Genomic DNA, 26,045 nt, shown 5'->3' with positions numbered 1-26,045 from the left:
AGCAGAACAGCGAGTGTGCTGTTCGCCGCTAGATGGCACCTCATAATCGCCACTGAATGGTCGCCTCCAGCTCTAGCCTCCTGCATCCTTCCTTGGCCATGGGATCTTAATCCTACATCCTTGGCCATGGGACCTCTGCCCTGCATCCTTAGTCATAGTGCCTTCGCCCTGAAGCCCTCCTGTCCCCTTCCTTCCAGGCCTCGGCTGCATCTCCAAACAGAGAGTCAAAGTCAAGTCTGGCTGAAAATACACCATCTGCCTGTGGGGGAAAAAAAAAAAATCTCGCTGGCGCTGTCACGTCAGCATCCGACGCAGGTTAATAACCGGCCTTGGAGCAGATGGCTGCTTTTTATAATTACCGGGTCCCCGTCTTGGCTTACTCCCCTCTGCTTCCTCCCCAGCGGGAGCAGGTGTGTGTCACACAACCGCGTGTGCCCTGCCACCTGCTGCTACCAGCTACTGGTGGGGACACATCCCTGTAGGGAGCCCCTTCTTAGGGAGACCTGGACCTAGATTAAACAGGAGAGCTTACTAGAGAGGACACAACAAGACCAGCAAGCCAAAACTTGGAGGGTAAATAAGTGAGAGACTTTGATCGAACAACACATACTTTTAAATCCAGCCATTTCGCTCTGGAGGAATCTGTCATAATCCAAAGACTATCAAAATCTAAATTACGGAGAGGCACAAGCACGTTCATTGCAGCGCTTTGATGACAAGAACTTGCCCAAAAGACCACTCCAAGCCACCCATGCACAATTCCAAATGCTGTAGTATAAAGGATACTGTGTAACCATTGCCAGGGTTTCCAAGGAGTCTGAAAATACCTTTAAAAATACGAAGGTGGGCTGGAGAGATGGTTAGGAGTGTTAGCTTTCTTCCAGAGGACCCAGGTTCGATTACAGAACCAGCATGCTGGTTCACAACTAGCTGTAAATCCAGTTCCAGGGAATCTGACACCCTCTTCTGACATATGGGAACATTAGGCACACCTGTAGTGCCCAGACATACATGTAAGTCGAACACCCATATACATACAAATAAATACATACATTTTTAAAAGAAGTATGAAGTTGGTGGTGCATGCTGCAGAGGCAGATGGATTACACTTCTCTGTATTTTTCTAAGCTTTCAGCAAGAAAAATCAGTAACAAAAGGACATGAACAGTTTTTAAGACTTGTTCTAAAATATAGTTAAAGGTGGGCATGGTGGCACATGCCTGTAACCTTAGAATTTAGGTGGCTGAAGCAGAAGGATCATAGTTCAAGACAAGCCTCTAACTATACAGTGAGGCCCTATCTCAAAAATAACTTCAACCTAAACAAAATCAAACCAGTTAAGCCAAGGTAAACCCACCAGAATTAAACATGTGCGAAACCATCTACAGTGGCTGGTTCTGAGTGAATCCAGGCAGCTAACAGTTCACATCCTCTGACCCCTTGAAGGTTTGTGCCAGGCCTAACAAATGCTATTACAACTCTTGACTTTTCTAAAGGCTTGGGTGTAAGTAACTACAGAATTTGACATACTGTTCAAAACAGGGCACACACCTCTACTCACAGCAGTTAGGAGGCTGAGGCAGGAAGATCGCTGGGCTCCACAGCCTACACTGTACACTGATACAGTGAGATCCTGACTCAAAAGATGACTCAGCCGGTACGAGCACCGACTACTCTTCCAAAGGTCCTGAGTTCAAATCCCAGCAACTACATGGTGGCTCACAACCACCCGTAATAAAATCTGACACCCTCTTCTGGTGCGCCTGAAGACAGCTACAGTGTACTTTTTTATAATAATAAGTAAATCTTTGGGCCACAGCGAGCAGAGTTCCTAAAAGTCAATTCCCATCAACCAGATGAAGGCTCACAACTATCTGTACAGCTACAGTGCGTATTCATATGCATAAAATAATAAAGTAAATCTTTTTTAAAAAATGACAAGACAAAACAAAAAAGAAATACCCCCTAACTTGAAACACTGAGCTAAAAACCATAATAGTGATCTTATTCGCCATGAATCTGCCAACCAATATCTTCACCTCTATACTAAATGTGGGCAACTTCGGAACTATAGCAACTGGAGGTAGGGTCCTGATTTTAGATTTTTAGCTCAAGGAGCTGTGAGCAAGGGGTTGTAAGGGCCCCTTACTGTTTAGCCGGAAGAACAGAGAATGTCAGGTTGAACCAGAAGAGCCAGTTTCCAAAGACAACGTCCGCTCCCAGCCCTCTCCCAACCCCCTCCACTGACATCCTGAGTTCCAGGTGTTACCTACTCTACCAGCCAAGGCCCACTGAGGCAGACTCTGAGATGAAGGCTCCACCCCTCCAGCCCTATCCCCATGGGGTGAAGTCCACAGGCTTCCTTTACTCAGAGATGTCAGCCCTACAAAGATGCTAGCTTTCTCAGCTGGCCAGTAGTCTAGCACGTCCCTCTGACTGCAGAAAGTCTGGGCTGCCGCCATGCAGAGAACCACGGTCCCAGCGCTGCCTACATAGGACTGGGGCACAGAGGGCTGGAGGAGGCTAAGCATGGCATGCAGCAACATGGCCGGAGCTGGCGGGAAATGGCCGTCGGGAACCGTGCCAGGGAGCTTTTACCTGTCCTGTCCAAGCCACAGATCGAGCAATCTTCCCTTTTATGTTAAGGGCTTCAGAAGTAATTTCCACAAAATACACAGAAAGTGACTTTTTCAGGGAAAAGTAATTTATTGGTAATTTGATGATAGTCAGGTTAGTAGTTTTGCAAGGATACAGCGTCAGGGCAGACCTTGGGATAGAAATATCTGAGGTTGGGATAACCCCACTTTGGAGATAGCATACATTTGACTAAAACTATTTCACGTGAAAACACGTCTCAAACCTGTTTGTGAAAACCGGGGGACCACATGATGCTCCAGCGAGGGCTCTGGGTTCTAGGGATGCCAGCCCAAACTCCAGCTTCTGTGGCTAGCAGCTCAGTGGCTTCAAAAAGCTTGAAATTTGATTCTAGGTCTCTTTTGTCACATGTTTCCTTCCCGGAGGAATTCCACAGGAAGTGATTTCAAAACAATGACTTCTAAAAATATTTACTGAAGCCTGATATAAATGTGGTGGCTGGAGAATCAAGAGTTCAAGGCCATCTTTGGATACATAAGAGTTGGAGGCCAGCCTGGGCTACATGAGATCCTGTCTCAAAAAAAAAAAAAAAAAAAAAAAAAAAACTTTAAACAAACAAAAAGCAGAAACAGTAAGAATTTAAAGACTTCTAACAACAACAAAAAAATGTATTTGTCTTGGCTTGCCTGTAATCTCAGAGCTCAAGGGGCTGAGGCAGGAAGACCATGAGCCTGGGGCCAACCAGAATCACAGAGAAACCCAGGTTTAAAAAACCAAACCTAGAGGAGGGGACATTGTTTAGCCATTGATGCCCTGGCAGCGGGCCTGGGTTCAGTTCCCAGCACCCATATGGTGGCTCACAATTGTTAGTAACATCAGTTCTAGGAGGTCCAATGCCCCTTTATGGCTCTGTGGGAACCAGACACATATAACATACTTACATAAATGCAGACAAAATGTGAAATAAATAAATGAACAAACAAGCAAACAGAAAGATGTAAAATATATAGCTTTAAAAATATAGATTTATTGAGTGTCTACCACATAAAAGCCATGGTGCTAGGCAGGAGCAAGCTGAAGATAGGAGAGGTGACCAAGACATACAGTTCCTGCCCTCCATGAGTGAGTATCTCCAACAGGGGATAAGAAGGAAGTATCAAATACTTAATCAATGCATCCAATGTTACTGGTTGAGCTCCAGCACTAGTCCACCAACTGACTAGACCAAAGCTGAGTCACTCAAGGGCTGGGACCAGGCTCTGCTGTAAGCAGCACATTCCCAGGTTACTCAGAGAACCTGCCTAGGATCTACCCAGAGAGGAAGACGTGGAGCAGGGCTCAGTGGTGGCACTTAGCTTATTCAGGGCCCTGGATCCCATCCACAACACCACAAGGAAAACAAACAAACAAACAAGCAAGCTACTTGTCAGATTTGAGCCACTGTCACTTAGGGAAATGGAGGACAGCCTAGCCCGATCCATAAACAGCCAGTGTCATGGGAGGCTGACCTAGTGCTCTTGTTTCCCTTGGTCTCCCCTGTCTACCCTCTCTTTCCATCTCATCAGAACACTCGCTGCCTCTTGATTCTGTAACTGCAAATAAAAGCCAACTAAGAAAGTGTGTTGTGTCTCCCCTATCTTCGGCTTCCGCAATGTCCCGTTGGCCTTGAATACCTGGGCCCAGTGAGGTTCCCCCTTCGGCTTTTCAATTGTCTGGGACTGTGGGTATGGGTATGTATCACAACACCCAACTATGTTACGATCTTTGAACTCGATTCATTGGTAATTTGGTCTTTTCACACAAATTAATGGTAGATTGCAGCCAGCAGAGAGGAGAACATGGGAGGACTTAGGAAAAGTGGAGCGGAGAACAGTCTTTGAGGTAAAGCTAGGTATGGTGGTACAAGCCTACAGTCCTAGCTATGTAGCAAGATCCCTTGAGCCCAGGACTTCAAGGCTAGCCCGGGAAACATAGTAAGAAGAAAAAGAAAATGAAGCTCAATTAATTTAGGCTACAAAAGTGTAGAGAACAAAGAGTCCAGAATTGACACGAAAAATAAAAGATAAAGAAGTGCCATGATTTTTCTCAAGGAGGCAGAAGATCCTAGAAGTTTAACTAGTGTTACCCAAGAGCCTAGGGTATAGCCCGTAGCAGAGCATAGAGACTACCTGGCATCTGTGGCTTCCCCCAAAGGAGGGACCACTATCATCATGAGACCACTGGAGAGTCCCTGGCCTAGGAGGGGAACCACTCAGCAGATAAGCACAATCCTGACAGGAGCTGGCTCTGAACCCCAAGACCCCAAGCCTAAGGGGATCCAGTCCTGTGACAGGTACCTGGAGGTACGCTTTTCACAGGAAGAGGAGCATCCGGTACAGTCGTCCAGCCGACAACATGAGAACGTCTTTTAGACCCATGTGATCGGGAGGATGCCAAGCTGTGTGTGAATGCCTACAGCAGGCATGCCTGTACCTTTCCATAGCACGCACAGCCCAAGATGCATGGCCGAGGCCTCTCCAGCAGGACAGTCCAACAGGATGTACTAGCACGGCAGCTTACAATCAACGCTGGTCATATACAAGTTTCCCAGAAGTACCTGTCAGGCCTCCCCCATTCCCTGGTCACCTTCGGAGATCCATAGACTTGTCTACAATGAAAGCCCCATTCGCCAGGGGGAGTGACCTAGTCATCATAGCGGATCTCAGCCTGCAGCTCTTTGGTGACATAGGTTGTTAGCATGGCCAAGAGCTTCTGCTGCATGGCCTGGTTGCTCATGACCAGAGCGGTCAGCTGCACAGCGTCTGTCCAGTCCAAGTTCCTGATGATGGCGGTGGCTTCGTTAACCAGTTTCTGCTGTTCGGCAGGGGGCAGCTCCATTAAGATCTGAGGAACAGGCTTGAACTGTCCACTCGTCATCCAGGCACCTAACAGGCTCCCGACGGTCCCCCCTGGAAAACAAGGAAGGGCTCAATTAGTTAGCCTCATTCTCCCACAATGGCCTTTGGTTCTTGCCACTGTCATGACAAGTGGGGACATTCACAAGCAAGTCCCAGCAAGCCCAGCTTCTGCCAGGCACTCAGCAGGGCAAAGGTTGATGTGGCCTCAAGTCCATTTGGTCCAGATAATTGATACTCAAATTTGTTTCTCCCAATGCCCCGCCGCACTTACACCCTCCCTACCTCAGAATTGTGCCAACTAAGATCCCCTTCATAGCTGAAGAACACCCCCCTCCTGTGACTCCCAGAACAATCTGTCTCCACAAAGGAGAAGCTGAGAGGGACATGCATCTCCTGGGGAAACCCATTTGCCTGGAAAGGCTGGGAGGCTGAGCTGTTTCCCTAGTGTGGCTGTCTTCCGGGGTTTCTATTGCTGTGATGAAACACCATGACAATAAGCAGCTTGAGGAGGAAAGGGTTCACTTCATTTTACAACTCGATAACTGAGGGAAGTCAGGGTAGGGACCTGGAGGCAGGAGCTGATGCAGAGGCCACGGAGGAGCGCTGCTCACTGGCTTGCTCAGCCTGCATTCTTTTTTCTTGTTTTTTTGTTTTTTCATTTTTTTTTTTTTCCGAGACAGGGTTTCTCTGTATAGCCCTGGCAGTCCTGGAACTCACTCTGTAGACCAGGCTGACCTTGAACTCAGAAATCCTCCTGTCTCTGTCTCCCAAGGGCTGGTATTAAAGGCGTGCGCCACCACCGCCCGGCTCACCCTGCATTCTTATAGCACGCAGAACAACCAGTTTAGGAATGGCACAGCCCACAATGAGCCAAGCTCTTCCACATCACATCAATCATCAAGCAAGAAAATGTACCACAGGCTTGCCCATGGGCCAGCCTAGTGAGATTCCCCCTTCCAAACAAACCTAACATAATTTACTAGTTCTCTTTCCGAAGGGGCTTTGCTTCACTTTCCCTTACTTTTGTTTTTTGGATTATGGAGCCAGGGGCAGTCTAGAACTTTTGATCCTCCTGCCTCAGCATCTCAGCTGAGTATCATAAGTGTGTGCCAGCCACCTAGCCCAGTCAGGAAACATTATTTTTAGATTTCTGCTTTCATTATTTTTCCAGATGCTTGGTATTGTGAGGTAAGAGTGAGAGAGCGGCTTAGGTGCCAGCCAAGCCCTCTTAACAGACATGCATCCTCAGCTAGAAACATTGGAGGGGTGGCTGTCTGTCTGTCTTTCCTTATTTACAACCCAGCCCCCCTCCCCTTGGTCCCCCTTCAGAGTCCCTCCCTCCTAGAAACATTGTTTTTTATTTTTTATTTATTTATTTTTGTTTTTCAAGACAGGGTTTCTCTGTGTGGCAGACAGCTGCTGTCACTGGGCACAGTACATCTGTATCTCTAAAGCCTGCCACAGATTGTACATATCAGCAGTCAGACTGTCCCAGATGCAGCCGGGATAGACTGTGGGTCACTCCCAAGGGACAGCCTATGGGGTGAGAATCCAGAATCTTAGAGTAGAAAGGCCCATCAGACATGACATTGATGAAGTTACCAAGGTCAGCCTCACTGGAGATGCCACAGGATGTCATATACCCCTGGACTTATCTATAGTGGGATCCAATGCCCTCTTCTGGTGTGTCTAAGTACAACTACAATATACTCATATAAATGAAATAAAATAACAAAGTCTCATTGTAGGGTGGTGATTGCCCACACCTCTAATCCTGGCACTTGGAAGCAGAGGCAGGCAGATTTTTTAGTTCAAGGCCAGCCTGGTCTACAGAGCAAGTTCCAAGACAGCCAGGGCTACAAAGAGAAACTCTGTCTCAAACAAACAAACAAACAAACAAACAAAAATCAAACAAACAAAACCAAAAACCAAAAAACAAAAGTATCAGCTGGGCATTGTGGCCCACACCTTTAATCCCAGTACTTGGGAAGCAGATGCAAGGGGTATCTCTGTGAGTTCAAAGCCAGCCAAGCCTACATACTGAATTCCAGGACAGTCAGAGCTACATAAAGTGAGACCTTGTCTCAAAATTTAAAAAAAAAAAAAAAAGTGGCAACACATTCCCACTAAAACTAAAACTGGGTGAGGGACACACAGGGGTACAATCTTTGCAACTTCTACATATAACTATTCCAAAGTGAAATGTTTTTTTTTTCTTCCAGAAAAAGTAACTGCAAACAGAAATGCAGATGGGAAGTCCTAGGCTGGACCAATACTGGCTTCCCTGACCCTATAGAACAAAGGAAGGTGTGTTCCTACACACCTTCCCCATCCCTCCTCACTCAGCTACAGCATCCAAGGGCTGTCTTCTCCGGTGTGAGGTAGTTGGTGTGAGGTAGTCGTCAAACCAGCCCCCCTTCCCCTAAAGTGTTGTTGGGGAGGAGAGTGCAGGCAAAAACGGGAAGGTGACCATTTGGTGCTAGTAGTAGCAGCAATAGTGTTGTCTAAGAATGAAAACTGACCAAATATAAACACGATTGTCCAGAGGTTCTTTGTGAACCGAGGAAAAGATGGAACCAGAACCTCGAGGGAGTGGGGCAGGAAGGAGCAACAGGAGGGGAGCAAGGCTAGCTCCTTAGCACCCCCTGGAGAGAGAAAAAACGACCTAGGTGGAAGTCGGGGAGGTAAGTTAGCGCCTCATCTGTCTTAGGTTAGCCTGAGAATAGGACTTCACTCGGGAGATAGGTGGCTACTCCCACATCAGTCACTGCATCAGGCCTCCGGTGAGAACAAGGTAGGCGGGGCCAACATCTTTCCTATTTACTGTAGCCCAAGAGGCTTGACCAACCTAGTGCAGGATCTGGGTAAGGTGGGGCAGAATGACTGAGAAACCCATCTGACAGTTTGCGGTGTGAGGGACAAGCTGGGATCTAACTGATCACACCTTCTGCTGCCAGGTCAGCCAATGGGGCTAGTCAGAATGAGATAAGGCTGGGGCCCCTCAGGGCCAAAGAATGCTCCCAGGACCCTCTACGGGGAAGCCAGGAACGGCACAGCAGAAGGGACCAGCAAAACAAAGCATGCAGAGAGCAGTGTGTCTAAGGGAGGTGCACAGTGGGACAGACTGTGGCCAAATGGGAAGTTAGCCTTGGTGGGAGAGGGCAGGTGTGTGTCGGGGTGGAGGATTCGGGGAGGACTGAGCTGAATCCTGTTCTCCTGGTGCTTCAGAGCCAGCAACTGGTGTGGTAATGTGCAGTGGGGGGCGGGGAGGGGCCTGGGAGCACAGCTTTGGGTCCCAAGGGAAGGCTGCTCTTTGATGGTCCAGGAACAGGTGGCATTGTGCATGGTCACTACTTCTTTGCAGACTCCTGGGAGATGCCCTCCTCTTCGCTTGTTTTAATACTGGGGACACCATGGTTATAATTCCAGCACTCCGGAGGCTGAGGCATGAAGGACTCAGATTTGTCCTCCTGACACCAGTGAACCTCTTGATCTGACCACACTGCAAGCAAGCATCAGTACTTCCTTGTTAAGGAACATCCATCTGGGATACATAGTTTCAGACCAGTCTGACATACACAGAGATTATACTCCGCCCCCCCAAAAAAGGAGATAGGACTGGAGAGTTGGCTCAGTGGTTAAGAGGAGGGCGCTCTTGCTGAGGGCTAGTATTTGATTCCCAGCATCCACAAGGTGGCTCACGACCATCCTTAACTCCAGTTCCAAACAACCTGATGCCCTCTTCTGGCCTCTGTGGGTACTGCATGCATATAGTCCATGGACATGCAGGTAAAACACCACCCATACATACAAGATAAAAATAATCACTTTATAAATGTTTAATTAAGTAAACAGACCGCCCAGCTTATGCCAGAGAGAATCCACTTGTAAGCTGGACTCAGAAGACAGAGACAGAGACTGAACCCATGTTCTCTGAAGCCAAGCAATTGTGGCTCTGGAAGCAGACAGCTCCTCTGGCTCCCAATACGAGAAGGCAGCCAGATTTAGTCTCTAAAGGAAAGAGGCACCCCAGGAAGGGAAAACCAGTTCATACACAAGTTTGACTGAACTTTTCCTCCTGACACCAGGGAACCTCTTGACCTGACCGTTCTACAAACATCCATACTACCTCAGTACGGAACATCGATATTTGATTTACGAGAGCACTCAATGCAGTGGGGTCATCAGGACACCGATGCACAAATTGCTACTAGGCCTTTGGAGAAAGGAGAACCCCTGTGTTTTTCAAAGAAAATGAGGCACCCACCATGACCAGGGGCCAGAAGCAGCAACTCCAGACAGACCGTGCTCTCTGCCCGCTTTACTCAATCTGAATAAAATATGGGCTGCCACAGCAGAGATAGGACATACCTATATGATGCAAAAGCCCCAGCCAAGAGTGCCCAGGACACTTAGGTAGGAGTGGAAGGTAAGGGCATCTCTAGGGAAATAAGAAGTGGGTTGTCTTCTCCTGTCGTGGGAAGAAGTTGATGCCTGGACTCCTGAATTCATAGAATTTAAAAACACTAAAGGGGAAGGTCTGGGCCACCTGTGCATGCACTTCCGTTTCAATGAAATCTAGCTTTCCGTTAACGCAATGTTCTCAGATGTCAACCCTGCCACTGAAGGGAAGGACAGAGTAAGCGGGAAGGGGGTGTCAGCATGCGGGAAGGGGTAGCATGTTGGGAAATCGAAACCAGACTCAGCACAAAAGAGCTTCCCTCGGCCCAGCCTGCTAGGATGTGGGAACTGGAAACCGTCTAGCAAGGGCTTCTGGAAGACTGGAGTCAAGGAATGACCCCCTGGCCTAGACTGTCAGCACACAGCAGCAGTCAGTGAGGACCCACCCAGCTGCACATGGCGGGTGCCCAGCCTGTGAGGGGATGATAGTGACACTGTGCTGAACGGTCCATCAGAGGAGAGAGCAAGCAGAGTGAGCCAAGAGAAGCAGGAAGCAGCAATGCATGGCTTCTGCTTCAGCTCCTGCCTCCAGGCTCTGGCCTTGAGTTCCTGCCCTGGCTCTCCTTCATGCTGAAATAAACCCTTCCCGCCCCAAGTTGCTTACGGTCATGGTGTTTTCTCACAGCAGGAAAAAGCACCCAAAGACCCAGCCACACTCAAGGAAGGAACTTGGCGAGCTTAGTGTCTTCTCTGGCTCCCTTCTCAGGACCCAGACACCCTAGTACTTTTGGACTCAAGGGTACATCTCTGTGTACCCTTGAGTCCAAAAAAAGGACAGAGCCGCTGGGTTCCTGGCATGGGAGGAAAGGTGCCTTCAGGCTCCAAGAGATACAAACACCAAGGCCAGGAGAATCCTGCATTACACAGGAGCTCAGACAATGTGGTTCTGACAGGACTGGGCCTGGTGAACTCAGGAGCTCAGACAATGTGGTTCTGACAGGACTGGGCCTGGTGAACTCCCTGCCAGGCCACGTGCGCACCATTCTTACTTACCAGGTCATTCTCCCATGTGGTTCCTTAAACCTCAAGCATGCTGGTGGCCTGAAACAAACTATGTGTAGCCCAGGCTATCCTTGAACTTTCTACATTCCTTACTCCCAAGAGCAGGAATGACAGGCCTGAGCCTTGGCCTTTTATGATAGCCCCAAGGCTGGTCCGTACCTGTAAAACCATTCTCACTCACCAACAGCTAATCCTGGTGGGCCACCAACCAAGCCACCGACAAAGGCCATTGCCCCCACAACCACAGCACCCCTCCCGGAGTGCTTGACGGCTGCCTTCATCCTCCTCTCCTGGGAAATGGAGCATAGAAGCTGCATGATGTCATCTACCATGATGGGCATCTCAGCAGACCCTAAAAGGTGATTCAAAGAGGTAAGTGGGTTTTTTTGTGTTTGCTCATACTTAAAAGAGAAAGGGTATACATATGTTCTGCTGCATATATGTCTGTGCCCTCAGAAGGCAGAGAGTCCCCTGGACTGGAGTTACAGATCATTGTGAGATACCATGCAGATGCTGGGAATCAAACCTAGGTCCTCTAGAAGAATAGCTAGTTCTCTTAACCTCTGAGTCATCTCTCCAGTCCCTGTTTTTGTGTTTGTTTGTTTGTTGAGATTAAGTCTTGCTACATATTCCAGACCAGTCTGGATTCATAATCATTTTCCTTCGGGCTTTTAAGTGCTAGGATAATAGCAGAGATGACACCACTATACCTTACAGCTGAAAGGGAGATTTTTAATACACTTATGAGTATTTTGATCCAAATGTAACACTTTATAGCATTTTAGAAAGAGCTCACATCTTCTGGGAAGAATTGCTTGGCCGTGTGCATGCCAGACAGGCACACAGCCCTCTGTGCTTCTCTGAAGCCAAGAGGCTGGGCATGAGCTAACAAGCTACGGAAGCAGCCGAGTGGATGAAAGGTCTTTTCTGCCCTCTGATTAACTTCAGACTTCTGACAAATAAGGAAGCAGCCTCAGCCACAGACTTCGCCAGCCCCAGCAAGCTAACCTGACCTCTCACACAAACACCCTCTCAAAGTGGCTGGAGAAACCTTCAATGTATAAAGGCTGTCAGGAACAGGAAAGTCAAAACCAGATGGCCTCTTGATGTGACAAGGTATCTGAGCCAAGCCAGAAAGCAGGGAAAGAACAAGACTCTGAGGCCACACTGCCAGTCGCCCACTGGGTAACCTGGAGTCAAGAGTCAGATAGTTAGCTTTAAGATGGAGTGAAGCCGGGCGGTGGTGGCACACTCCTTTAATCCCAGCACTTGGGAGGCAGAGGCAGGCAGATTTCTGAGTTCGAGGCCAGCTTGGTCTACAGAGTGAGTTCCAGGACAGCCAGGGCTACACAGAGAAACCCTGTCTCAAAAAAAAAAAAAAGAAAAGAAAAGAAAAGGAAAAGAAAAAGATGACGAGAGACCACTTATAGGATGGGCCCTTATAAAAGATGAGCAAGAGGGATGCATGGGGCTGGAGAGATGGTTCAACGGTTAAGAGCACTGACAGCTCTTCTGATGGTCCTGAGTTCAGATCCCAGCAACCACATGGTGGCTCACAACCATCCATAATGAGATCTGAAGACAGCTACAGTGTACTTAGATACTTAGATATAATAATAAATAAATCTTTTAAAAAAAAAAAAGAGGCGTGCAGAGTGATTGACTGATGAGACAGAGCTGGTGGCGCTGCAGACCCTGTTGGGACATTACAGGCAGAGACAAGAGCTAGGTATGGTACCACAAGGCAGTATTCAGTACCTGGGAAGCTAAAGCAGGAGGATTATGAACCCATGGCCAGCCTGGATTAGAGAGCTAGATTCTCTACCAAAATAAAAAGAATAATGATTAATTAGTTGATTAATAATAAAGAAAACCAGGAACAATATGAAGTGCCAACATGAAGCAATCACAGAACAAAATAAATCAAAGATCTCCAGAGGCTTGGTGCTTCGCTTGGCACGGTGGCTCATAGTCGCAATTTTTATACTTGGCAAGTAGAAGAAGAAAGGTCAGATGAGTCTGAGGCCAGCCTGGGCTACACAGTGAGATCCGGCTTGCCTGCCCTACAGAGCGAGACCCCCATCTCAAAACAAGAGCCTGCCAGGGGCTTGCAAGATACAAGAGACAACAGACAATCCTGAAGAACAATGAGCCTGAGAGCAGTTTGCTGCGATCAGAATGCATTGCCTTGCTGGCTGGGAAGAGACAGCAGAGTCATAGCCACAGGTGAGGTGCACTGTGCCCCTGCAGAGGGAGTGGTAGGTAAGGAGAGGCCACGCACTAACCGGCCGGCCACCTCATAAGGCTGATGAGAAAAAGCAGCAGAGGTGTTACTTCTAAAAGACACTTCCCGCTCCCAGGAGGCTGGGGGAACTTCCTGAGGGAGTCCCAGGCTACTGTGCACAGCCTGACATTCTACTGGGCTTTGGTTGGTTTCTCTGGATACCTGAGAACTATGCATAATCAGAATCTCTTAATGTAAAATTGTCCCTGAGACTCTGGAAGTTCTAGGCCCTTATAGGAACCCAAGGAGCCACAATACTGTCACAAAGGCTATTTTTAAGAACTTCTGGACATTGTAATGTTGTACTCTAGCCCTGGATATGTCCCGTTTTCTCACCTCCAGCCCCTTTTGAGACTTCTTTACTTACTATGTAACCCAGGCTAACTGGAACTCATGCTCCTTCTGTATCGGGCTCCCAGTCCCCAGTACTGTAGGTTTGCAACATCATCTCTGACTTCCTTATCCATTTTGATAAACTCTAGATGAATACCTTCCTTTCAAAAGACTAATACCCTGTCCCCAATCTGTAAAGTAGCTAACCACTTCCTAGTTTAGCTTTGGTGCACAGCCAGCTTTTTGGGTTTTCTTTTTTTGTCAGGTGCAGTCCAGGCCTCAGAGGACTGCAGGACACTACCATATTCAGAAGCTCAAGGCTTATGCATTCTGGTTCTGAGAGCCAGCCTCAGCACCAGCACACAGGCACCACTCCAAATCGCAAGCGGTGGTTTCCTAACAAGAGAAGACATGTGAAGGAGTTAGGACAGAGATGCATACAGCAGCCCTCTCATCCATAAGGAATACATTCAGAGACTCCAGCACATGCCTAAAAACAGTCCTTCCTTTTTGATCTCGTTTCTTTGCACTGTAACTCCTAAGCTTTGGGGGCCATTATTAAATAAAATGAGGTTACTTGAGGTCATTACAATACTCAGAATGAAATTTCTAACTACATAGAACAGCCCATGATTTAAAACTTGCATAGTAAAAAAAAAAAAAAAAAACACAACAACAACAACAAAAAAAAACTTGCATAGTATTTAAAACTCATGAATTGCTTATTTCTGATTTTTTTCACTTACTATTTGACTACTTACTATGTAGCCAAAACTACAGAATGTGAAACTGTGGACAAGGCGGGAGGTTTATTGGACTCACCCATTTTACCCTTGATTACCTACTCAGAGGACTATCTACCTCCAGACTTGCTCTGAATAACTTTAAGTCAAAACCCATGAAGCAGAAAAGAGACTAACGTGCACATGCCATTTTCAATCTCTACCAAGCCCAGACAAGCCTTTGCCAGAAGGCAAGCCAGGCTCCTTAGCAGGTGCCAGGAGGCAGGAGAGCTGGGCTTCTGCAGTCTCCGACTGCAAGGCAAGGCTGGCTTAGATTTCCTGAAGGATTAATTATTCCAGAAGTTATGGTAGCAACAGGCCTTTGTTGTAAAGGAAAGGTTTGGGACCCTGAGTCTGTGTAAAAGCATTTCACTTCCTGAATTCTTCAGATTCAAGAGATCAAAAGGTAACACGTCCCATTTCTCCTCTTCCCAGGGCCACCTCTGTCCGTAAGTGAGGAAGAGATGGGGATGCAGAAGACAGGACCTTCCCACAGGAGCACAACTATTTCAATAATGCTGTCTTCGGGGCTGGAGAGATGGCTCAGCGGTTAAGAGCCATCTGCTCTTCCAAAGGTCCTGAGTTCAATTCTCAGCAACCACATGGTGGCTCACAACCATCTGTAATGGGATTTGATGCCCTCTTCTGGGGTATCTGAAGATAGAGACAGTGTACTCATATAAATCAAATAAATAAATCTTTTTTTTTTTTTTAAAAAAAATGCTGTCCTCAAAACAGGTCCTGGTCACTGGAAGTCCAACCAGGTGGGAAGGTGACAGCAGGGCTCTGGGACATACACAGGGGAGGTGAAAACTCAAACCTTTGGACAGCAGCCTGACCTGAGTCCAATCAAGTTGTGAGGGACAGAGGAGAAGGCCTCAGAGTAACAGGGGGCTCCATGTTCTTTATAGCAATCTTAGACAAAGCTGGGATTCAAATCCCTAGTGTAAACGGAGGAAGTGTGTCAGTGGCTGGGGGGTGGGATGGGGAGGGCCACAGGGAGAAACGAAACAGAAACTGAGTGGAAAACAGGTCTTTGGCCAAAAATCACTATCTTGCTCCCCTCTCCGAAATTCCCCAGCTGCACTCTGTCCTCTGTAAAGTTCATCATCCTGTTCTTCCACCCCACAAAGTTGTTAAATTTCTTGACTGTTGGTGTTTAAAAATAAGAAGATATCGAGGGTGTGCTGGCTCACCCCTCTAACTCCAGCATGGGTTACGGTAGGCCTTCCAGATCAAGACCAGGCAAGGTTACATAGTGAGATCCTGTCTCAAAATAACACCAATAACAAAATCTTACATACATCTTAGATCTTCCTGATTTCTCTTGAAAGATCAGAAGTGGTTCACTAGATAGCTCTCAGACTGAGCTGACATGGGGCGGACACCCAGAACTCAGCCGTGCCGTGCCTTCTGCACCCACCCGGCTATGCATGCACTTTACCTACTTAGGCATAGAAGAACGCTTCTCAACAATAGCTCCAACTAATCTGGCGTTTTGAGCCCCTGACATCCCTTCTTGGCCATCCCTAAGCTAGCTAAGCTCTCTCGGCCAAGCACTCTAGTCCGCTAGGCTCTAGGCGTACGGAGCCACCGCACCGCGCACGCGCACTCCCAAGCACCCAGGCTGCGGCTGGAAGCGCACGGAGCGGCTCACTACTCCAACCTTGGCGCTGCAGCTTAGGCCTGACAGTGTCTCAGTTCCTTTGCATTGAAACGAACAGCTCCAGCAGTGTGCCTGACACCGTAGGGTCCCCGACCGGCTCCGCAGACCCCGGCTTCCCCGCGCGCACCTTTACCGAGTTGGAGTGTGGGACCGCTTGGGCTCTGAGGCCGGCTCCGCTCTGCCAACTCCAGAGAGGCGTTCACAGGCTACCGCAACCCTGGCTCCGCCCTCCCACCTTCCGGCTCCGCCGGCCTTCCGGGTCGCTGAATTCTGGGTCCCCACGGGTACGGGTCCTCAAGCTGGGCCGGCCTGGGGAAAGGTCTTGATGGCGGGGCGAGGCGTCCCTTCAGCTTCCCAGCGTCTGGTTGACTGACACCAAGACCCTGGCTAGGAAGCTATGTGCCTGCGGGGATGGGAGAATCTGGAGGGGACCCGCTGCTCTCCCCCTCGTCCCCGCCTGGCCACCCCACTCAATGCCCCACCTCACTTTTAGGATCTGGGGCGGCTCCTGGAAGGGTGTCCTCGATCACCCTTTGCGCTGGGTCTGTGATGTGCCAGGGCCCTTTCCTTCACAGGTCCTGGACGTGGGAGATGCTACAGGGGGCTGAGCTGTCAGGAGCTACTACTGGTTAATTAACACTGGGGCCTGTGTGGGGCGCGCAGGGGCTGGTGTAGCTTTGAGACCTCCTAGGGCCAGAAAGGAGACTACTCCACTTGCGGGGCAAAGGGAGAGCTACTCGGAAAGAGAGCAAAGAGTGGCAGACGAATCCAGAGAGGCCCAGAGAGCAGACCCTGACCGCTGGCCCCAAGGACTCTAGCGCTGGCCTTGAACTATGCCAAATCTGAAAAAAAGGCTTCTGGAAACTCTCCCAGTACTGTGAACTTTAACCCTGAGCAAAGTCTTGCTGAGTAGGCACTGTTGTCGTTGACTAGATTCAGAGGGGCTGGGTTAGCCAATGCCACCCAAATAGAAAGTGTGGCGAGTGAACTCCAGTCAAGGTCCAAGTGGCCCCTAGTGTGATCTGCCAGGTCGGGGAGGTGGAGAGCTGCTTCGGGCACACAGGTGATTTCCTATGCAATGTCATATTATTTCTTCTTTTCTGACTTCTTAGAAAGCTTCGAAACCCTCTTAACATCAAGATTCTCCTGGCTGGAGTGGAAAATTCTGTGCGTTTTCGAGCAGGAGCCTTTGCCTGAGTTTGGGTGACTTTCAAGAGCCAAAGTTAACTGAGGCTAAGAATAGATTAGCTCGCTGCTCTTCATCTGGCTACGACGTGAGGCGCTTCGGGGGTCCCCCAAGGGCAGCGCCCCTGGTGGCACGTCCGAGAACTGGACTCGCCTGTTGTCTCCTTGCCTAAGTACCAGAAAAAGTTTGTAGAGATGATGGGAACAAGAAAGGTCAGTGGAGAATACAGGAATACAGGCTGGGCTATAAGACATCCACACCGAAGATGAATAAAGTCATTTTATTCATTTAGCAAGTGCCTGATGTTAGCTAGAAGTGTCCTAGACAGTCCACTAGCGGCTGAGGCAGGCTGTGAAAGAGGCGCATGGTAGGTGTGTGCGTACATTCACAATCCCATTACTCAGAAGGAGATCCTTCTGAGGCAGAAAACTCGACAAAGCACTTGGGAGACAGAAACAAATCTCATGAGTTTGAGGCCAGCCTGGTCTACGAAGAGAGTTCTAGATGGTCTGGGCTGCATAGTGACACTCTGTTTCAAACAAACAAACTAACAAACCCATAAGGGTTTGAGGCCAGCCTAGGCTGCATATGAGACCCTCCCTCAACATTCTCCCTTCCTAACCCAAGTTCACACACTGCTATTGGTAGTGGGCCTTTGGGAGGTGACTAGTGTGGCTTCATATAAGAAGTCTAAGGGACCTTGTTGTCCCCTTGCCCCATCTATGAGGTGCATGGCCCCACTAGACATGAAACCTGCTGGTATCTTAATCTTGGACTTCCATCAATTCAGTTGCTCACATTTGCCATCTTTGCTATTTTGTTACAGCAGCTTGAAGGGACTGTAAGACACTCCCCTGAGCCTGTAGGAAACATTCCTTTCTGTCTCAGCTTCTGGTAAAGTCACCAGCCTTTGATGACCCTTGGCTTACAGTGTTAATCTTCCCTATTGCTGCATGGCTGTGTATTGGGGGCAGTGGAGAGGGAGACAGTCTTCTAGCTGCATGAAACCCTAACTAAGACAGTTAGATATACAGTGACAGAGTTGGGACTCCATGTCTTTTTGGGACAATAACAATTCATCCTGGTGGTTGAAAGAGATTAGCCCACATAGGCTCATATGTTTGAATATCTGGTCCCCAGTTGGTAGAACTGTTTTAAGAAATGACCTTGTTGATAGAGGTGTGTCACTGGGGGTAGGGTTTAAGGTCTTTCAAAAGACTAATGACATACCCAGTGTGCTCTCTGCTTCCTGTTTGTGGACCAAAATACAAGCTCTCTGAGGCTGGAGAAAGGGCTCAGTGGTTAGGAGTGCTTCCTTCTTTTTCAGAGGACCCGAGTTCAGTTCCCAGCACCCACGTTCAGTTCACTACCACCTTTAACTCCATCTTCCAAGGGCTCTAATATCTCTGGTCTCCACTGAGAACTGCATCTGTGTGCGCAAACACACTTAAAAATTAATAAAAAATAAGTGTCTTAGGGTTTCACTGCTGTGATCAGACAACCATGACCAAGGCAACTCTTATAAAGGACAACATTTAATTGGGGCTGGCTTACAGGTTCAGTGGTTCAGTCCCTTATCATCAAGGCAGGAACATGGCAGAATCCAGGCAGGCATGATTCGGGAGGAGCTGAGAGTTCTGCGTTTTCATCTGAGGGCTGCTAGCAGAATACTGGCTTCCAGTAGCTAGGACTAGGGTGTAAAAGCCCACGGCCACAGTGACACACCTACTCTAACAAGGCCACACCTCCAAGAGTGCCACTCCCTGGGCCAAGCATATTCAAACCATGACAATAAGTAATTTTAAAAAAGATGTGAGCCTCTAGCTGCTGCTTCCAGTCACCTGCCACCCTGCCTCCCACTCTGCCACCCTAACCTCTAACCTCTGGGCTGTAAGCCCAATTAAACCCTCTCTTTTATAAGTTGCCTTGGTCATGCATGATGTTTTATCAAGGAAAAGAAAAGCAGCTAGGACAAACCCATAACATCAGGCACTCGCTAAATGGCAGCTGTGGTCACTACCTCTCAACAACTGGCTGAGAGATGCATGTCCACTCCACGGTACAACACACACAGAATCCTCAGGCCAGGTCTAAATCAAGCTTGCTGTGTGCATGAGGACCACCAACACTTCAGCCCTGAGAGATCTCTACTCTGAAAGTGCTGTCAGATCCAAGATGTTTGGAGACTGACTACAACCTCATGTTGGGCTCCATCACTCTGCTGAAAGTTAGTTCATTCTTCGGATTTCCGTAGACAGTTATCACATCTTCCAGTCTGTACGTTTGCTGGGGCATTCCATGCACCGTCATCAATGTGAGGATTATTGGCACTCCTACCCTATAGAGTCACAACTCCCTCAGGCTTCCTCACTGCTGAATCCCCTCTAGCCTCCCAGTCTTTCAAGTGCCAACACTCAAGGTGGGACATTAAAAATCACTAGTGGATGCAGGAGATGTCTTGCAATCTCTATAGTGCCTTATTCCTCTCTAATTCATATCATTTTCCCCAAGGTCACATTTAAAAAGGAATGGCAAAGCTCGACACAAGTGCAAAAATACAGCTTCCAGTCAAAGCCCTAGGCTGGCTCCCAACCCTCCCTTACTGTCCTCATACAAAATGAAGACAAGAACCCAGGCTCTCAACAACCTGGGTGTATTGTGAAGATTAAAGAGGAAGGGAGACAAAAAGGGCGCTGTCCACTAAGAACAGGACACTGGCTGAACCAGCACTCTGGCAATGACCAGGGTCTACAAGGCGTCCAGAAGATTCCAAGGGAGAATTGCAAATGAACTGGACAGAGCTCTGTTGCACCCTAAATCTGCCTGCTGAAGGAATATACACTTACACAGTGGTGGCATTGGAGAGGCTGAGGCAAGGGATCATTAAAACTCTGAGGCCACCATGAGCTACATAGCAAGATCCTGTCCTGTCTCACAGAGATGAATCACACAGGCATGAAGAGAAGGCTCAGCAGCTAAGAGCACTAGTTGCTCTTCCAGAGGACCTGGCTTAGACTTCCAGCACCCACATGGCAGCTCACTATAACTCTAGTTCCAGGGAAATCTGACGCCCTCTTCTGATTTCTGTGGATACCAGGAGCACAAACGGTACACAGACATACATTCAGGTGAAATGCCGATTTACATAAAATAAAATTTAAATTTAAAATAAGAGCCATATTCTATGAAGGTAGAAAGGACACTCACTATTTAGGACAAGGAACCAGAACATCCTGGACACCAGAGAGGATAATGTGGTGAGTATGGCCCAAGAATATGATATATTTGAACAAAATGTCATGAAACCTAATTCTCCATACAATACATATATGCTAGCAAATTTGTTTTTGTTTGGCGGGGTTGTGACAGGGTCTCACTATGAAGCCTTGGCTGGCCAAGAACTCACCACACAGCCCACAGTGGCTTTGAATTTGTGGCAATCCTGCTGCTTCTGTCCAAGTAGTAGGAGTGAAATCATGTAACACCACATACAGGCAGTAATTTTTTTTTTTAGTTTTTTTTTTTTTGTTTTAGAATTGAAAAAGAATTAGACCCTTCTTCAAACCCCACTGATGAATTTTAGCTTTTCAAATATGGTGTAGACCTGACTTCTGGATGAGCCCTGGGGAATGTGTCACAGATGGCCCTGAGGGGACTTTGGAAGATTACAATGCCATAAAAGATTGAAAAAAAAAAAATCCACCTTACCTTCCTCTCAGGGTGCGGGAGAGTCTCACACTGGAAGACTTATTTTAGTCTGAGAACAATGGGTTTCAATGGTTCTGTTGAACATGCAATTCCCACACAAGTATTTCTATAATTATCCTGTTTCAGTTATGATACACTCTCTGGAACAATGGGACTTTTATTGTATTGCTATATCTGTTATAATAGATGTTTTATTACAGAAAATTATGGTAGAGTCACTCTTATGATTCTGAAGTTTTTATTTCAAATTGCTCATAGAATGGAAATCCTTCCCCCCCCCCCAAGTAGTTTTACTTTAATGCTGCATTGGGTGCATTTTTTTAAAATCCTAGTTGGTTTGAAAGTTTCCTCAACAGCAGAATGTTTTCTTTTGCTTCAAACACATACTGTGAGGTCACTTGAATTTACTTGCTAATTATCCCAGACAGTATGCTTTAAATTATTTTTTTAATGACTTATTTATTTATTTATTTATTTATTTATTTATTTATTTATTTATTTTATGTATATGAGTACACCGTAGCTGTACAAGTGGTTGTGATCCTTCATGTGGTTGTTGGGAATTGAATTTAGGACCTCTGCTCACTCTGGTCAACTCTGCTTGCTCAGTTCCTGCTTGCTCTGGCCCAAATATTTATTTATTATTATAAAAACTACACTGTAGCTGTCTTCAGACACACCAGAAGAGGGCGTCAGATCTCATTACGGATGGTTGTGAGCCACCATGTGGTTGCTGGGATTTGAACTCAGGACCTTTGGAAGAGCAGTCGGTGCTCTTACCCGCTGAGCCATCTCGCTTTAAACTTTTTTTCATCTAGTGGATTCTGGAGAGATAGCCTAGCAATCAAGAACACTTACTACTTTTACACAGTTCCTGGGCTCAATTCCCAGAACCCACATGGCAGCTCACAGTCACCTGTAGCCCCAGTTCCCAAGGATCTGATTTCTTTTCTCACATCCTCAGGCACCCCTCGTGGAGGGGATGCCCATACATACATGCAGATGAAACACTCATACATAAAATAAATAATCTGTTTTTAAGTTCATCTTGATAGGTTGTACAATCTGCACTGTGTGTGTGTGGGCGGGGGTGATTTGAATATGCCTGACTCATAGGAAGTTGCATTATTAGGAGGTACGGCCTTGTTGGAGGAAGTGTGTCACTGTGTAGGCAGGCTTTGAGGTCTCCTAGTGTTCAAGCTCCTCCCAGTGCAAAAGAGGGACTCCCCCAGCCCCCACCATTGGATTGAGTTGTGGAACTCCCCCCCCACACACACACACATCCAGCTGCCTTTGGATGGAGTTGTGGAACTCTCAGCTCCTCCAGCACCATGTCTGCCTAGATGCTGCCATCCTTCCTACCATAATGATAGTGGACAGAATCTCTAAAACAGTAAGCCAGACCCAATTAAATGTTTGCCTTTTTAAGAGTGGCCTTGGGCATTGGGCCTCTTGGCAGCAAGTGAAACCTACCTAAGATGGGGGGACGGGATATATGTGTGTATGCTTTTATATTAAGGTTTATCTTTATTATTTTTAAATTATATGCATATATGTGTGTCTGCATGTGAGTATGTACACATGACTGCAGGACCCTGAGGCAAGAAGAAGGTGTCATATCTCCTAGAACTAGAGTTGTAAATAATTTTAAGCTGGCATGTAAGTACTGGGAATTGAACCCAGGTCCTCCGGAAGAGCAGTTAGTGCTCTTAGCCAGTGAGCCATCTCTCCCTGTGTGTGGTATTCTTTGAGGAATAAACCCCATATGTAACCCAAGCTGGCCTTGAACTTATGATCTTTCTGCCTCTACCTCCCAAGCACTAGAATCATTCCCAACACTATGCATACTTTCAAAAGTATTGCTAAAGAGATCTCCACCACCCTTGTAATAAATGTAGGTCAAACGCTGTGTTGAAGAAGGAAAACATAATTTTAGTGACAGCAGATAAACTGAAACATCAAAGGTGCTTTCAGACTTGGTAGTGTCCTTTTTAGAGGGTGGACTAGCTTGGAGAAGAGTTGGGGCTGGGATTTTAAGCTGGGATTTGGAAGTATCTCCTTACCTGGATGAACATGTTAGTCCATCTTTCTGGTCATTGTGAAAAGAACGTAAAGAAAAACTGTTGGTGATCACAGTTTCAGAGGATTCAATGTATGTCATTTGGCCTCATGTCCTTGGACAACACAGCATGGTGGAGAGAGTATGTGTCAGAAGCAGATCTTCAGTTCAGAGGGAATAGTGATGAGGCCAGAGCTCCAGGATGGAATACCCTGAGGACCACTTCCTCCATCTATGCTGTGCTTTCCCCACTTCTTAATAATGCCATTGAGGGATTGGTCCACCGATTAGGTCAGTGCCAAGTCCTGCACAGCCATGCAGAAAGGATAGCAGGACACAGTTTCTGCCCCTGGAGTAGAGCTAGGCAGGGTGTGAGCCTCCACGAGGGTTGACAGTTGGTTGCTAAGCATAAGGCTTGTTTGTACATTTTACTTTATGTTCCTCCTTTAGAGGAATGTCCTCTCTATCAAGGTTAATGACTCCATAATAATCAGAGACAGCACAAGTCCAGGAGGTTAGGGTGTGTCTAATGTCCTTAGCGAAATGGTAAATGTACCTTCAGTACAACCCTTAAGGCTGTGGCAAAGAACTCTGAAAACAGAATGTTTAATTTCTCAACTATGCAAAATATGAGGATGCAATATGAATTATATGAGGGGCTTCACAGATCTAAAAGAAGAGAGGCACTGCACTATGAGCCAGCTCATCAGAAAGATATTAAGGAAGGAGATAAAGAGATTTAGATCCCAGCACTTGAGAGGCAGAGGCAGGCAGATTTCTGAGTTTGAGGCCAGCCTGGTCTACAGAGTGAGTACCAGGACAGCCAGGGCTACACAGAGAAACCCTGTCTTGAAAAAACCAAAAAAGAAAAAGAAAAGAAAAGAAAGAGATTTAGAAAATGCTGATTACAGAGCAAGATCTCACCCAGGTAAGCTTATTGTTTGGGCTTATAAAGGATGGCAGATCTCTGAATTCATTTGCCATGTTTTTTTTTTTTTTAATGTACTTGCTGTCTTTTCCTAGGAATTAAGGGCCTGAAGTCTTTTTTTAAAAAAAAGATTCATTTATTTTATGTGTATGAGTACACTGTAGCTGTACAGATGGCCGTGAGCCATCACGTTGTTGCTGGGAACTGAACTCACGACAGCTCTGCTTGCTCCAGCCCCACTCACTACTGCATAATACACTGTAGCTGTCTTCAGACACACCAGAAGAGGGCGTCAGATCTCATTACGGGTGGTTGTGAGCCACCATGTGGTTGCTGGGATCTGAACTCAGGACCTTCAGAAGAGCAGTCAGTGCTCTTACCCACTGAGCCATCTCGACAGCCCAGCCCTGAAGTCTTAAAATGCTGATTCACAGGATAATCAAAAGGGAACCTGGAGTAAATGACTGAACTGATATATAAAATTATAAATATATCTTATATATTTATAAATATATTTTATATATAAAATGTAAAAGACTGGGCTTTGGTCTGCAAGAGAAAGCCACCCAGGGAAACTGCTTGGAGAGCAAATAGAGCTCTTTTGGAATTTTTCTAACAGGATTTCTGACTTTGCTCTGAAAACCTAAAAGCTATCCTAGAGAGAGCTGTTACAGCTCTTTTAGAATTTTTCTAGCAGGATTTCTGACTTTGCTCAGAAAACCCAAGAATATTTTCTAGCAGCTTTTCTGACTTTGGTTGGAAAGCCCACGAGCTATTTAGAGAGCTTTTAGAATTTTTTTCTAGCAAGAGCTCAGCTGTCTGGAGATCTCCAGAGAGCTATCTCAAGCAGAACACAAGGCTATCAGAAAGCCACGGTTGAACTTGGAATTGTTCTTCTGGCCACTCCCAAACACCCCTTCCTCAGAAGCCCTCTCCAAGCTGAGGCTGGACCCTGGGAGGTCAGAGTTCACAGAATACAGTTATTCCTGAGGAGATCAACAGACACTCCCGGAAGTGTGCCTCATTAATATTAATCCCCCAAGTCAGCAGCCTGCCTGTCCCTCCTTCTCTCCTCTCCCCTCTTCCTTCTCCTTTTCTTCTTCCTTTCTTTCTTCAGAGTCCTACTATGAAACCCTGGCCTTGAACTCACTATGTAGACTAAACCATCCTCAAACTCACAGTCATGCTCCTGCCTCTGCCTTCATAGTACTGGGATTAAAGGTGTGTGCTGTGGTCTTCAGAGTCAGAACCCAACTACATAGCCTAAACTGTCTTTGAGCTCAGCCTCTCCAGGGCTGAGAATACCAATATGAGCCACCAGGCCCTGCTTCGTAGGATAGTCTGAATAAAAAATAAAAGTCTGGTTGTGTTAAGATTGAGGTGTTGAATGTGACCACATGTGAGCCTCTTGTGTCATTAATAACAAAAAAACCAAAGTCTTAAATTACCCTGTGCACAGGCCTGCCCACCATGCCTACCTCACTAGATGCTCCTTAGGCCAGTCAAACTGACGGTAAAATAAACCATCACAGATGGCGGTGGCTTCGGATCATCCTTGGGAAAGGAAAACCTTCAAATTCTGGTCTGCACACCCTGCTTATAGGCCATTCATCCTTCCCAAGAGAGAATAAGGTCTATGGGAAGTCCTAGAAGATGCCTCACACCAGTACTACACTCTGGGAAGCTGTCTCTTACCTTATACCATTCACACACTGTCCACTGCAGAACCCACTGTAGGCTAAGTCAAGAGATGCTGATGGAGGGCCAGGTCCTAGGCCCTAGAAAGCATGGAGGCTCCCAGTTGCAAATAATGTTAGTGCGCATTGTGTATGTAGGGTATGGGTATGGGGTGTGTGTGCACGTGAATGCATGCATGTGCCTCTGAGGCCAGAGACCTCCAACACCACAGGAACTGACATCATAGGTGATTATGAATTACCCTATGTGGGTACTAGGAATCGTACCTGGTTAGAGCTCTGGTCACGGCTCTGGTCACCTGATTTCTGAGTTCTTTTCTTTTTTTTTAAGATTTATTTATTTATTTTATGTATATGAGTGCACAGTGTAGCTGTACAGATAGTTGTGAGCCTTCATCTGGTTGTTGGGAATTGACTTTTTGTTGTTGTTGTTGGTGGTGGTTTGGT

At 47.0% G+C, this 26,045-nt stretch overlaps 1 protein-coding gene and 2 non-coding genes across 6 annotated transcripts; 2 read left to right on the top strand and 1 right to left on the bottom strand.

Annotated features, from left to right (window-relative positions):
- Positions 1-3,602: 3,602 nt before the first annotated feature.
- CUNH19orf12 (chromosome unknown C19orf12 homolog) lies at positions 3,603-16,248 on the bottom strand. Of its 4 annotated transcripts, none has more exons than XM_031386250.1 (3): positions 16,154-16,248; positions 11,137-11,307; positions 3,603-5,543 (listed from the first exon to the last, which is right to left on the bottom strand). In XM_031386250.1, the coding sequence occupies exons 2-3, from the start codon at positions 11,294-11,296 to the stop codon at positions 5,278-5,280; spliced, it is 426 nt and encodes a 141-aa protein (XP_031242110.1). In that variant the 5' UTR covers positions 11,297-11,307; positions 16,154-16,248; the 3' UTR covers positions 3,603-5,277. The 4 variants fall into 4 exon arrangements, with proteins under 4 accessions (XP_031242110.1, XP_031242109.1, XP_031242112.1 ...); XM_031386249.1 differs by having other exon boundaries at positions 16,148-16,242; XM_031386252.1 differs by lacking the exon at positions 11,137-11,307 and having other exon boundaries at positions 16,148-16,242.
- Positions 16,249-24,485: 8,237 nt separating this feature from the next.
- LOC116104273 lies at positions 24,486-24,548 on the top strand. Its single transcript, XR_004123783.1, has one exon. It is a non-coding gene; the product is annotated as a U7 small nuclear RNA (small nuclear RNA).
- A 16-nt stretch (positions 24,549-24,564) lies between these two features.
- LOC116104261 lies at positions 24,565-24,626 on the top strand. Its single transcript, XR_004123775.1, has one exon. It is a non-coding gene; the product is annotated as a U7 small nuclear RNA (small nuclear RNA).
- Positions 24,627-26,045: the final 1,419 nt, after the last annotated feature.

This window comes from Mastomys coucha, unplaced genomic scaffold, assembly GCF_008632895.1.
Source record: "Mastomys coucha isolate ucsf_1 unplaced genomic scaffold, UCSF_Mcou_1 pScaffold21, whole genome shotgun sequence".
Classification (NCBI taxonomy): domain Eukaryota; kingdom Metazoa; phylum Chordata; class Mammalia; order Rodentia; family Muridae; genus Mastomys; species Mastomys coucha.
The sequence above is the reverse complement of the archived record's forward strand: the minus strand, read 5'-3'. Positions and strand labels throughout refer to the sequence as shown.